We start from the raw sequence: 15,115 nt of genomic DNA on the forward strand, positions 1-15,115 counted from the left end.
ACGTACATGCAAACACACACATACACATATACATATACACACAAGTATACATGCACACATACACATATACATACACAGACACACATGTACACATACATATATAACATACACCACAAGAATTTTTTGCTTGTTTTCGTTCTAGGGACTGAATTCAGGGCCTATCACCACCAAGCTAAATCTCTTGTCAGAAAATCCAAGTTCTATCTACTACGTTTCAAGCCAAGATTTTAAGAGAATAAAATAAAAAGTTCTACTAAATAAGGCAAAAGATAATATAAAGTAAAAGAGTACAAAGCAACACTGAACAACTGGACTTTATTCAAATTCACCTGTGAAAATATTGAGGCCATTCACAGCAAACACAATGCAGGTGTGAGGCAACACAATGCTTCACCACACCTAGGCTAGGATACAAATATCTAGATTCTTCCTACCTCACATCAAGGGAGCCTCAGCAGTTATATCTCTGGATGTGAAGTAAAATAAATCTATTTTAAAAGTAAATGACTGACAGTTTAGCAAGATCATATACTTTAGCCTGTTCTATTATTGTTGCCAATTATGAGAGATGCATAGTTGGTTGCTGGGTTGTGCACCTGCAACCCCAGAAGAGAATAGGCTGAGGCAGGCCAGACCTCTGCATAGCAAGTGTCAAAACAGCAAAAACAAAATTACTACTGACTAAGATATGTTAAAGACTTGATTCAGGAAGGTTCCTGATGGGACAAAGTTCCTGTTGATGCTCAATGTGCCTCCTCAGTATTCACCCTTTCAGCAGAGGTGACTGAGCACCTGTCTTAAGCACTCAGCATGCAGCAGTGAGCAAACAGACAAACACCAGAGACCACACGGCCTAGTAGTCAGCTACTCCATCACCCTCTGACTGAAGACTCAGGTAAAATCCTAGACAATATTGGGCAAAAAGAAGAACTTCCAATAGTAAGATTTCCTGCAAAGCTAAGAACAGGTCCAGATTACAGAAACTAAATGCAAAAATGGATATGGATATATTACATGCAACTTGTAGAGGTCCCTAACCTTCCCTTCCTGCCTTAGTGAGTCACACTCATTTTCAACCCTTTGTAGAGGGGTTTGTAGCTGTTCCTGCTGTCTATTTAAAGGCACAAGAAGTCACTATAACAAACAGTTCTATAAACATACCATCCACATCATCTGACTCCTCTTCTTCCTCCTCATCTTTAGCTGGCCTCTTTGAGGAGGACTGACACCTAAGGACATCCTGTGAGGACAAGCGATGAAAGTACCCTCTGGGGAAGAGCTCATTTTCATCCTCGTCCTCCTCCTCTTCATCAATCTCAAACGTAGGCTCTAGTCTCGGCATTGGTCTCTCAGAGTCAGAATCTTCAAATGGTTCATCTAACACCTCAGTGGTCTCAGAAATAGTTTCTGTGACTACACTGCTATTGTAGTGCTTCCGCTTGCGGACTCTTCTTCTTCGGTGAAGAATTGGTTTCTATTTAGTAAAGAAAGCAAATATTTTATTTGCAGTAATAAACACTTTCTTCTGCTGTAACAAAAAGTTTTAATATTTTGCAGAATTAGCATACTTAAAATGAAGATGCAGCTTGCAGAAAGATATTTTGGTAAAGATATAATGAAGTATTAATCACAAAGAGACGGGTAAGATTGCTCAGTAGGCAAAGGTGCTTGCTGGGCAACCTGGGCAACCTGATAACCTGAGTTCAATCCTTGGATCCCAAGGTAAAGCAGGGGTGTGTGTGTGTGTGTGTGGAGAACCTAAATCCTCAGGGTTGTCCTGACCTCTACTTACCTGCTATAGCACAAGCCCACACTCACATCATATACATTCATATGCATTCATGTACACACATGTACACAAAAGGATTTTAGGTATTAAATACAACTTTAATATATAAATAGAAAGTGTGTCCAAAGAGTGGATGTTGTGCATTATTTTTAGTTCAGTTAAACTGTACACTGTTAGGAGTCACCTGCTTCAACACTGAAGTACCTCAGATATCACTCCCTTAACTTTTTTCAAGAGCAAAAGGAATAGAAACATTGCACCTCACACACCACCATACAGTCAGTCAGTCAGTAGATCAATAAATAAGCATGACATCTGAGGAAACCAGTTAAAGAGCACAGAAATGCAGAGCTGGAATGTGTTCACTGGTGTAGAGGGAAAGCAAAAGCACCGTATGAAGCGTGGTACATCTTTACACTGGGCTGACATAACAGCTTACATCACTCGGTGATATCACCAAGTACTGGAGACAACAACCCAAGAATGACTAAATCAAATCCTCATTCCGGATGCTAGAAAGGTTAGTACTTAACATCTAAGCACTGCTGCAAAACCATATATTGAGTCTCCTTTAAGTGAATTTTGAGAATGTCTCAGTGCTTTGCATACAATTTTACTGCTGTTAAAATATTCATGGTTTTTACACAAGAAAATAGCTTATTTATTTTACCACATAAATAGGAAAAATAAACCCTAGGATGGCAAAGATACACTCTTTTTGATCATGCAATCAACAGTGAGGATAATCAGTTTAGTTTTTCTCTACTTCAAAATATACTGAGAATTTTCAATTACATTAAAAATGGCGCTGCTCCTTAGAGAAGGTGATTCTACAGCTGAGGCAAGAAATATCCAAGGTAAATTTAGAATATCTTGCAGTGTCAGAAAGGGCTCAAAACAAAACAAACTCCTGATGATGGTGACACTAGGAATATAAAGAGGAGCAAAACTAAAAAACCCCGAATAGTCAGTGCTGGGTGGGATGAGTTAAGACACAAGTTTAAAATAGCGTTACAAAGTGAAATACCAGGCCCTTACTGATAGAGACAGCAGAAAGGATACACATCCAACCTATGCAGATACTCTGCTCCTAGAAGAAGCAGCCGCACATATCTTAAGTGTGATTTGCATGGTGTTTTTCCTCCACTACTGTATGGGGGGGGGGGGGGGTGACGACAGCAGAGAAACCCAAAAGGGTTAGCAGCAACAACAAATAGGTATTTATCTAGTTCATCACGCATACTACCTACTCTACCATGTGACGACAACAGTGTTTCTTTGCCTTCCTGTCAATACACTGCCTCATTCTAACTGGTGCGGGATAATGTAAGAAATACTGAACCTTATAACCTTCAAGGCCATCTCAAACAAAGTCTGAGAAACAACCCAGAAGAACTCAAAGAGAACATTAACTGTAACATGGAATGCTGGATGGGCTCCTAACCAGAAAAAGGCCATTTAGACAAACTAGAAATCTGAATAGAGCAGGCCTACTAACTAACCCAAGTGTTGTAGATGACAACTATGACAATGTGCATACTAGAAGGACTGGGTTTGGGACATACGGGAACCTTGCAAGAATGGTGCAAATTTGAAAACATTCTTAAAAGGTTCTTCCTTTAAACAGACCTGCTACAGAAAGGAACAATTTCATGGCTTTAGGAGAAAGCTGACTCTCGTGGCTAGAACATGTCAGCCTGCTTCTGACTGGGTGGGCAATGTGGAGGTGTACACCACAGTCTGAGATTATGACTGGCAAAGACTAGTCAGTATCCCCCACCAGGAATTTCACTTTCCACGCTTTCGTGAGTCTGAAGTTTCAAGTTTATAAACTAACACACATGACCCTGGGTGTGCTCTGTTTCAGAACTGCAGAACAAACAGATCTACATAATACGCCACTGCTACAGAAGGACAAGACACAGAGACACATCACCTTTCTTTTCAGTGTGGGCTTTGTGAGGATTGGTGGCGAGTTTGAGCGAGGACTTTCTGGTTCTTCCTCCTCCTCACTGCTCTCGCTGAAGCCTCTGAAGACAGCCCTGTCCCTGTCACTATAGCAGCACGACAGCCTATCGCTCCCTTCTGAGACTCTGCACTTGAGGCTCTCGGGGCTTTTCTTCAGCTGGCCTCGCCACAGCTCAACACTCTCACTCAGTCTCCCCTTGGGGATGTCTGCTTTCCCGTCTGGCTGCACCTGAGACGTTGCTGACTGTTCTTCAATTTCTGTGTATTGTTCTTGGGAGGTTTCTGATTTTTCCTCACATTCTCCATATTGTTCCTGAGGAGTTGATAATGCCTCATCTACAAGCACCTTGGAATCTTTATCACCAAAACGTTCCTGGGTCTTCCTGTTCTTCCTCCCACAACGGCCCCTCCGAAGTGGCTGGCTGTTGGCAGGGAGACTGTCCCGGGGAAGGGCCTGTCTGCTCAACCGTGAAGAACTGATCAGTTCCTTAACTTCTGGTTTCTTTTCACTTTCTATTAAAGAGGAAGAATCTTGATCTTTGTTCTCCCGAGACACAGACTTTCCCACCTAATTAAGGAAAGCAAAACAAACAAAAACAACGCTGGTTAATTTTTCAGTCTGATTAAGATAAGAAAACACAACTTAAAACAGCCTAGATGCCTCTCAACCAAAGACTAGATAAAGAAATATGGTACATTTACACAGTGGAGTACTACTCAGCAGTAAAAAAAAACAATGACATCTTGAAATTTGCATGCAAATGGATGGAACTAGAAAAAAATCCTACTGACTGAGGTAACCCAGACCCAAAAAGATGAGCACAGTATGTACTCACTCATAAGTGGATACTGGCTGTAAAGCAAAGGATAACGAGCCTATAGTCATGACCCCAGAGAAGCTAGGTAACAAGGAGAACCCTAAGAGAAACATACACAGATGCTCCTGGGAAAGGGAAATAGACAAGATTTCCTAAGAAAATTGGGAGTGTGTGGGTGGGAGGGAGAAGGGAGGGTCGGAGAGGAGGAGAAGGAGAGAAGGGGAGGGGGAGCAGAACTTGAGGGAATGAGATGAGATGGTTAAGATGAGGGAAAGACAGAGAGGGAGAGCAAAGAAAGACATATTTTGATAAAGGGAGTCATTAGGGGGCTAGCAGGAAACCTGGCACTAGAAAAATTCCCAGGAATCCACAAGGAAGACCCCAGCTTAGACCCTAAGCAATTGTGGAGAGGGTATCTGAACTAGCCTTGCCCTGTAATCAGATTGATGACTATCTTAAATGTCATCACAGAACCTTCATTCAGCAACTGATGGAAGCAGGTACAGAGATTCACAGCAGAACACTGGGCTGAGCTTCCAAAGTCCAGTCGAAGAGAAAGAGGAGCAAGAATATGAGCAAAGGGATCAAGACCATGATGGGGACACCCACAGACAGTTGACCTGAGCTAATGGGAGCCCACTGACGCCGGCCTAACAGCAGGGGAACCTGCATAGGACCAAACTAAGTCCTTTGAACGTGGGTGACAGTGCATGGCTGGGGCCACTGGCAGTGAGATCAGAATTTATCCCTACTGCTTATACTGGCTTTTGGAACCCATTCTCTTTGGAGGAATAACTTGCTCAGTCTACATATAGTGGGGAAGGCACTGGTCTTGCCACAAAGCTATGTACTCACTTTGGTGACTTCCCATAAAAAGCCTTATCCTCTCTGAGGAGTGGATGGGGATTAGATAAGGGGGAAAGGTTGAGGGAGCAGGAGGAGAGGAGAGAACGGGAACTGGGATTAGCATGTAAAATGAAAAAAAAAAGATAGTTTAAAAAAATTTACAAGAAAACAGAACTTTAGAAAGAAAATTATTAAATATTTAATAGCTCCCATGAATGTCTTCTCCTTGGGGGCACTTTTAGAAACGTATTTACATGCACTCTCAGTTTAATTCTCACAATAACACAGTGAAGTATTATGATGCCCCTCTGTTGGTGAGGTGACTTAACTGAGGAATAAATTCAAAGCAGCTGACTCCAGGTCTTGTACTCAAAACCACTATGAAATGTCACCTTTGATATCAAAGTCAGTGTCCATTGTCTAGATAGAAGATGGGATTACGTTCCCTCAAAATAAAAACTGATAAACAAGGAAGAACAGGCTAGATCAATGGTTCCCAATCTTCCGAATGTTGCAACCCTTTAATACAGTTCCTCATGTTGGGGTAACCCCCAACCATAAAATTATTTTCATTGTTACTTCATAATTGTAATTTTGCTATTGTTATGAACTGTAATGTGAGCATCTGTGTTTTCTGTGGTCTCAAGCGACCCCTGTGACAGGGTCTTTCAATATCCCTGAGGTCATGACCCAAAGGTTGAGAACCACTGGGCTGCAAGAGCAAGAGCAGACATCTGAGAAATATGGAATTTTGAAATTTCTTTTCTGGAATATTTAATTTAAATTAAAACATAATACAGTAGATAAGTTTTCTTTCTCTCTCTCAATTACCAAAGGGAGACATAAAGGATGAAAGTACCACTTAAAAAAAAAAAAAGAATGTTAAAGGAAAACTCAAACAAGTCTGTATCACCTGAAGAACACTGAAGACTGTAGAGCACAGTACAGCCCACCACTAATGCTCTGAAGACATCTATGCATTCCGTGAAACTTCTAGTGTTCTACCAAAAACATGCATGCTTATAATAATGTTCTATTATAGTAATAGAATTATTATTTCTGTATTATTTCTTTAAGGAAAATGTGTTTTACTTCATTTTAACAGCTGTCATATTCAGGCTCAATTAGATTCCTCAGTTACTATATAGCTTAAAATATAACTCTTGCCGGCACTCCACTAAATATTAGTCATAACTAATATACTGCCAGAAACCTAATCAATTCCTAGTGGTCTACGCCTTAAAAACAAAACAAAATAAAAATGTAAATAAGAGTAAATATTCCTGAAATTTCAACTATTAAAATAAAACACTAAAATGCTAGTATAAATACCCGTGTACATGTTTGCATGTGTGTATGTATGTAGAAGTCTGCCACACTGTGATGTACATATCGAGATGAAAGGACAACCTTGGCTATCTTCCCTAAGGAATGCCATTTTCTAATTTTTTAAAAGAATATTTATTTTTAAGTGTATGAGTGCATGCTTGTGCACGGCATGCTTGCAGTATCTGAGGAGCCAGAAGAGGGTGTTGAAGCCCCAACACTGGAATTACAGATGGCTGTGAGCTGCCATATCATGGGAATTGAACCTGGGTCCTCTGCAAAAGCAGCAAGTGCTCTAAATCACGTAGCCACCGCTCCAGCTCCTCTACCTTATTTTTACGAGACCTGAGACCTGCCAAGGCTGGCCGGTTAGCTGGAGGGGCTACCCCTTCCTCACCTCCCCAGCACTGGAATTACAAGTACATACCACTGTACCCAGCTTCTTAAAATGGGTTCCAGGAATCAAACCAGGCCCCTAATTTGACTATAATAACAAGCAAGCATCTATCTCCCTGGTCCTCTAGGTTCTTGAAAAGACATCATAATATATACTACAAATATTCATAAATGCTATAACAAACCAGATCAGATCATACCCTTATAGGGGTCTCTAATTCTCTTTCTTGGCCTTGGGACTCTTCTTTTTCTCCTTCATCAGCCTCCTCTTCTTCATCGTCTGAGACAACAGAGTTGGAGACTATGACCGGAGTCCAGCGTAAGCATTCTGGATCTACATCTACAGGTCGAAGATTCAACTGAAGCTTTGCCATGTGATCCTGGATAAGTTTTTCCCGGCGGATAATCACAAATCTACAACCAGAGAAGAGTTTATAGCAATCAACAATGTACTATGATAGATAGTGAACAGCGAGGCACAACACATCAAAGACCCTAGAGATTATAGCTTCAAAAAGCGCTGTTAGAAAGATGAACCGTGTAACTGTGTCAACATGGAGTTAAAGAAGAGAGGCAAGTGAGGCATACCCCACACTGCAGGCTGAGTCACACTGGCTGACACACTAACTCAGACAACTCTGCACTTTCCCCTGCTCACCTGATACCTTTTCCTAGTTTCCATTTGTTCAGCTCAAATGTTTTCCTTGTGACCTTTTCCTGACCATTTTAAGCAAAAGTAAATTCTGCATTTCACTTAGTAACATTTACTTTGTCAGTTAGCGAAATAAAATGAACATATTTTACTTAATGACACTATTTCACATCGGAAGAGAGTAAGCTCCCAATACTAGAAGATAAACAATTGAGTGGCCTAAGTGCCAACTTTATAGACTAGAAAAAGCTTGTGTGTGTTCATCAGACCCAAACAACAGAAAGTGGGGATTCAACAATACATATTCTATTTGAGTGAATTGCATCAGACATCTGGCCACCTGATCCCAAACCTACATCATCACCTTTCCCCGTAACCAGTCAGCTACTCTGTCAGCCTAACCACATTTCAAAGTTATACAAGGGGTGTGATACTCACTGGTCACTGCGGAAGTCCAGCATTCGCAGGTGGTGGAGTGTGGAAGTAATGTCTTGAGGACAGACTCCAGTCAACTTGCTTAGTTTCTTAATGCTGATTTGTTTATCGTTTTGGTGATAAAGGCACTCCAATATTACACTTTTCCAGTACGCCATGTAGGAAAGACGACCTAGATCTGACAGTGGTTTCTCAGGGGACCCTGCTTGGCCTTCACGCTTTGATAACAAATAACCTGGAGAACCCGGAATTACAAACATGTCAGAGACCTTAGAAATGACAATGTTCCTTTATATGACCAACCAAAATACCAAACCATCAATGTTAATTTCAAAGGCAAATTCCTTCCAAAAATAGAGAATAAAGGTGTAAAGATACTTTGAAACAATTTGCAGAGATGGTTATGTGTCTATATACTGAACATTAGATAATGTTTTGTTTATGGTCAATGTCACCTTGTTAAAATATTAAAACTGATAAAAACAAAATAAAGCTTTCTATCACACACTGCATTAGTAAGAGTAAAGCAACAATGCTTTGTAATTTCCACGTATTACTAGGGGAGACAGGAAAAAAAACCCAAACTTTGCTTTATTTTGACCACTAGAGGGCGACTACCATCTGTGACCTGAGAAGGACACAAAGGTGTGTGAAATCCTGTTAAGATTGTGGCTCCTTCAGTGAAGGTACTATTGGTCATTTATCACTTCCCCTCACTTTAGGAAGTATGAGTATGCCACTGGGAGCATGCTATGGTATTATTCTTTCCTCTAGTTTAGTGCATAGCTTTCAAGAACTGAAATAAGGGGCAAAGTTTTCAGAGAAAAATCATTGCAAACAGAAATAGTAGAAAAGAAGTAGCTTTTGTCATTATGGAATATTTAAAACCGGTCTAAGAATGGTAATCTAGAAAAATATATCATGCTCATTTACATGCCTCAAAATATTAGCTAATATATTTCCCTAACCTTGTTTATTTATTTTGAGATAAGGTCTTTCTTGTGCAGCCAGGTGTGATTTACATGTATGCAACACCCATGGCTACTCCACACACACACAAATTAGTCAGTATGGTCAAAAGCCAAGTAAATCAAGCTTAAATTGTTGAGATAAGAATTAGTTTCTCAGGACTAGAATCAAAACCTTAAGTCTGGCCAGGCATGGTAGTACATGTCTTTAATTCTAGTATTTGGGAGCCAGAGGCAGGTAGGTTTTTGTATGTTCCAGGTCAGTCAGGGACTCAAAGTAGGACCCTGACTCAAAAAACAAACTAAACAAAATATCTTTAGTCTGATCCATTATATCTACATAGGCTCTTTTCAATATTTTCTAAAAATTATCACTGAAACATAATGTACATTTCACCATCACCTCTTTAGGACTGTTAGTTTTTACTTTTGAACTCAGATTAAATTATTTCCCGTAATTTTTTTTTTTAGGGCATTTAAAGCTGTGCTATGTACTTTTTTAATACTAGGCAGAACCATAACTAAACACACACACAGAGACATAGATGTACTCAGATACTGGGATAATGACACTAGGCAGTGCTGTATTTCCTTATTAACATTTGTTTTAGTATTTATGCAATATTCTAACACTGCTGCGAATTAGTTACTACATATAACTAAGTTCCACCAGAAATCAACAGCTGCACATTACAGACATTTACTACTGATCTCATAAAAACTGCATCAAGCAAATCTTCTTACATATATATATATATATATATACATATACATATATGTCTGTGTGTGTAGTCAGTGCATGTGCCATAACATGCATGTGGAGGTCAGAGGGCAACTCACAGAGGGTGGCTCACCTCTTCCAGCATGTGAGCTATAGGGATCAAACTCAAGTCCTTTGGTCTGGCGGCAAGTGCCTTTACTCACTAAGCCATTTCACTGGCCCCCACAAAACTGTATCTGATATTAGTCATTAAAAATTATTTTATACTAAGTCAAAATAAAAAGGACTGTGGCTTTTTAAGAAGCCCACACACAATATGACGATAACTGGCGAGATGGCTCAGTGTTTGCTGCCAAGATTATGACCCGAGTTTAGTCTCCAGGACATACAAGGTGGAAGGGAAAAACCAACTCCCGCAAGCTGTTCTCCGAGTTCCATGTGCATATTGTGGGACATGATAAATAGTTAAAAAAGAAAGAAGGAAACAAAGAAATACAAGAAACCTACAAATTTTTAAATATATACATCTAAAATCTCCACCAGAAGAAATGAGAAAATATGTTAATATAATCCTTACTGAAATCGATGAGAAACCTGCCGTAGCCCTTACGTTGGTACTGGGGAAGAATCATTATACAAGAGACATTGTATTTCTGTTGGCAGTGCTTTTCCTGGTGGATAAAACAGAAGCCAAGTTTTAGAACAATAGAAAGATAAAGCTGAATAGTAGTGCTAATCATTAATAAACAAACACTACCAGTCAAAACCAGTCATGTTCCCTTGGGAATAGCAGTGCACATGAACAAAATGCCACTGGGAGAAGGGAAGACAATATTCATCACTATCACAGATGCAAATCAACCATCCCAGAGAGGTAGTAACATAAAACACAATGATGCCACCCAATAATACCAGCCACTAAAAACCAGAGTGTTGATACCCAAGGTCAGCAAAGGAATCTGAGCGCCCAGTAAATTGGGAGCACTATGTCAGCTGCTCCATACGAGTATAATATTCCAGGTAATTCCTGCACTGCTACAAGGGGCAGGATACCATAGATTGTATTACTTAATTGTACATAAAATATTCCTAAATGTGGGGCATACAGTTTCACAAAATAGCTGATGTATTTCCAATATTACTTAAGTAAGAAGGTAGCTCCAAAGAACTCTTATAAACTAGGACATCCCAGCAATCTGCTTAGTACACTTAAAACAGGGACTTGCTTCTGAATATATCTGTCATACAGTGTGACTACAAACTGTATTTCCATGCCTAAAAATCCATTTAGAGTATTTCTGTTGCTAACGAACTCTGAGAGATAATGAGGGTGTTTACTTCACAAGTTCTGTCTCTCAGCACCATGGGACTAGAGGTCATGCTAATAAAGCTCTTCCTCTTGAGTATACTAGCAGTTCTTTTTCCTAGGAGAATAGTCTGCTCAATGTTACTAGGCATCTTCTATCAGTAAGTTTCTGAATGTTCCTTCTATTTCCTTTCTGAAAAAGCTAAAAGGTACACCCCGCCAAGGTTTACATTCTGTTGTCCCTTCCTGGGAATCAGTAAAGACTGTCCTGGATTTTTTCATGAATTCAAACATTTTAAAATAGCATACTTACTTTAGAAAAGTAGCCAACAAGGTGGCAGCCCTTGACATCATTCTGGGTCAGAACATAGAAAAGAAATGGCTCCACGTCATAATACAGAGTTTTGTGGTCAAGAAACAACTTTGCCAAGAGACACAGATTCTGACAATAAATAGTACTCACATTCCCATCAACCTAAAGGCAAAAAAAAAAAAAAAAAAAAAAAAAAGGTGGTCAGTAAAATGTCTTTGGTTTTGGAGTTACACACATCAGCAACAAGCATCACTCGGCACCCTTAGTCTAGCCTGACTGATCAGAACACACAATCTAAAGGTTACCATTTTGAAATGACAGTATAATACCTGCTGTTCAAAGATGACCAAACACCTAAGACCCTAAACCTCAACAAAACATGAATAAAGAGAGAGGTGAGAACCTCAATTTGAAATGGCATTTTTGCTTTTCTTAAAAAAAAAAAAATAACTTCTGGGATACTTCAGACAACACGTTTCATTTTCAAAAGTATTTAGTTTAACCAACAATCTAAATGTAATCTCTTCTAAAATTTACTTACTAGGTAAAATATGAGACTGACACCCTGGCAGCAGCCTGATACAGTACTGTCAGACTACCACGATCTGGCACAGCTCCAGACAGAACTACAGGGGGAGTGCTAATTACTGTCACTCAAGTGCCAGGCAGGGTCTTAGGTGAGCACCTGGCAAAGGAGACTCAAAGTGGCCGAGATCAGGAGCACACACTTTGCCCATCACAATCTCCCTGTACTCTTGAGCTGAAGCTTGCTCTTCTATGAAAATGCTGATGGATCCCCATTCTACCTATCTTAAGATACTGCCACACTAACTGCACTCTAGATGTCACCTTAATGTGACTTCTTATAGAACACATACCTGCTATATGGAAAGGTCAAGAAGCAATTTGCTGCTGAGTACTCTCAAACAATACTGTATAATACACTTCTGAAACCCAGGTGACATGTTCCCCTCTACTGATGAACTAAATTGTTCATCAAGTGAGGGAGATGAAGGAGATCCAGATTATCTGAAAATCTATCACTACATTAATTAACAGGACCCAATCAATATACAAGTACTCAGTACTTGGCTCTCAAAGCAAACAACTGTGGACCAAGGAGTTAATGACCACTATTAACGATAACACAGAATCACAGATACAGTGTAACTCATGCCTTCATCATATCCTCCTATTACGATTCACACTTCCAGAAGACAGTCTTTCTGAATAACAGAAACACTTTTATTAACTGTTGTTTTTGTTTTGCTTTTGTCCCTGAGACTGCAGCTCAGACTGGCCTGGAACTCACTGTGTAGCTCAGGCTGGCCTCAAATTCATGGCAATCCTTCTGCCTCAGCCTTCTGAGATTATAAGCATAAGCCAATATCCCTGGTTTACAAATCCTTTCTCAATGCCCTATTTCACAGATTCCGAGATCTATTTTTATCACATCCTAGCATAATGTAAAATTGGCTGACATTTTGTCAAATGGAATAGTAGAAATTTTAATTAGCAGTATTTCTCCCTTTTAGTGATACATAATATAGTAAGGTATACTATGACTGACGTTTTGAGTCAGTGAAATTAGAATAATTTATTTTAAGGTCAAGCTTGTGGAGTTGGTGCCATCTGGACTGGCCTAGTTCTGCTCCTCAAATCCATGAATTATCTGAAATAGTGAATGAACAACAGGTGTAGCGCAGAGAGTACTGGTTTTGAAATGGTCAGGAAGACAGGTACTAGACAGCTACCTTACCTCAAAGACAGAAATATTATTCTTTCGGTAAATCTCATTGGCAGGAGGATGGAACCAACCACATTTCTTCATGTGCTGCTGTAGAATAGTTCTACTTTTCATATATTTTAGACAGAACTCACAAAGATACAATTTAGGCAGCCTGTAAATGATAATTAAAATAGGGCTTTATATTTTATAGATCTTCAGATTTCCATGACTCTTAACTTCTTCCGTCTCATTACCACCCATGTTAAAGAGTGGAAAGAACAGGGGCTGGTGAGATAGTTCAGTGGTTAAAGGCACCTGCTGCTAAGCCTGGCAATCTGAGTTTCATTCCCCAGACAAACATGGTAGAAAGAAAGAAACGACTTCCAAAAGTTGTCCTCTGATGTCTGTGAGCCACCCCCAAAATAAAAAGAATTAACTTTAAAAAAAAAAAAAAGAATGGTAAGAATAAAATACTATTTCTATAGGAGAAGGGGGCCCCAAACTTTAGATAGCAGCCACCAACTAAATAGCAGCAGAAGGGCAAAAGTGAGAAATCAGGATACCTAGCTCAGTGATTCTCCTATTAGACTAAAAATTCTCTATCTTTTAAGTCAATCAACAGACTTGAAAGATCTCACATTGCTACTCCCTGGAGAATCTTTAATAAGCAGAATAAATACATAGATTCATAATTCCTTCCTTATTTATTTCTTTATGTTTAGATTTCGGGAAATAAGTTCTTGAATACTTACCAGGTATCAGATCCTGTGCAAGAAACATGTAAGTGTATATGTAGTGCTGGACAAATGGACATGAAGTGTATACTGTAAAAACATACTTTGTAAGTGCTTTTAAGTATGAAACTCTAACACTGAATATGTTTAGGGAAGTAAACCTATATTGTACATCATGTCCTTTCTGCCTGTAAAGCTCTGTTTCTTGCCTTACACAGTTTAAACAACAACAAAAACAATAATGTACAAAACCTTATTAGACAAAAGTATATTATTATTCTGGACAGGGCATGGTGGCATACGTATTTAATCAAAGCACTCCAAAGGCAGAGGTAGGCAGATCTCTATGAGTTTAAGGCCAGCAAGGGCTATATAGTGAAACCCTGTCTATTTACGATGGATGGAGAAGGACGGAAGGAAGGAAGGAAGGAAGGAAGGAAGGAAGGAAGGAAGGAAGGAAGGAAGGACGGACGGACGGACGGACGGACGGACGGACGGACGGACGGACGGACGGACGGAAGGAAGGAAGGAAGGAAGGAAGGAAGGAAGGAAGGAAGGAAATTAAAAAAAAAAATCACCCTGGTCTGGAGAGACAGATGTTGACCTGAGTCAGTCTCTGGAACCCACACCAAGTGGGATGTTGCTGGAGGGCCACTGGATATTCACAGCAGCTTTGAGTTATGTTCCTAGCTTTAGAAATAAAAACAAAAAGACAAAAGGTGGCACACCTTTAATCCCAGCACTTGGGAGGCAGAGGCAGAGCCAGGCTAATCTCTCTGCCTCAGAGTTCTAGACCAGACAAGGCTACACAAGTGAGAACCTGTCTCAAATGAAACAAAACAAAACAAAACAAAACAAAAAGACCCCCCCCCCAAAAAAAAAATCACAAAATCAGGAAGTGGTTGCACTGGTAATCCCAGCATTCCTATGGCAAGACAGGAGAATTGCCCAGGAACTTTTGGGTTGGCTAGCCTAAAGTACAGAGCCAGTAGCAGAAACAAGACCCCAACTTAACAAAGTGGAATCAGAGACCAAAAAGTCATCTCCAGTGCCATGTCCCACGTGTGTACAAAGGTTCATATATACATATGTGGACATACACAGACACACACAC

At 39.9% G+C, this 15,115-nt stretch overlaps 1 protein-coding gene across 3 annotated transcripts in view; it reads right to left on the reverse strand.

Annotated features, from left to right (window-relative positions):
- The window catches only part of Kat6a (lysine acetyltransferase 6A), an 84,563-nt gene that overhangs the window by 6,307 nt on the left and 63,141 nt on the right, over positions 1-15,115 (reverse strand). For all 3 annotated transcript variants that reach the window (XM_087901096.1, XM_087901097.1, XM_087901098.1), the window contains 7 exons: positions 13,298-13,439; positions 11,539-11,700; positions 10,497-10,590; positions 8,234-8,465; positions 7,344-7,557; positions 3,726-4,325; positions 1,162-1,474 (listed from right to left, as the gene is read on the reverse strand). In XM_087901096.1, coding sequence (XP_087757222.1) covers positions 1,162-1,474; positions 3,726-4,325; positions 7,344-7,557; positions 8,234-8,465; positions 10,497-10,590; positions 11,539-11,700; positions 13,298-13,439 — 1,757 coding nt within the window. The remainder of the gene's footprint in view (positions 1-1,161; positions 1,475-3,725; positions 4,326-7,343; positions 7,558-8,233; positions 8,466-10,496; positions 10,591-11,538; positions 11,701-13,297; positions 13,440-15,115) is intronic.

Source organism: Myodes glareolus, chromosome 23, assembly GCF_982192425.1.
Source record: "Myodes glareolus chromosome 23, mMyoGla1.1, whole genome shotgun sequence".
NCBI classification, from domain to species: domain Eukaryota; kingdom Metazoa; phylum Chordata; class Mammalia; order Rodentia; family Cricetidae; genus Myodes; species Myodes glareolus.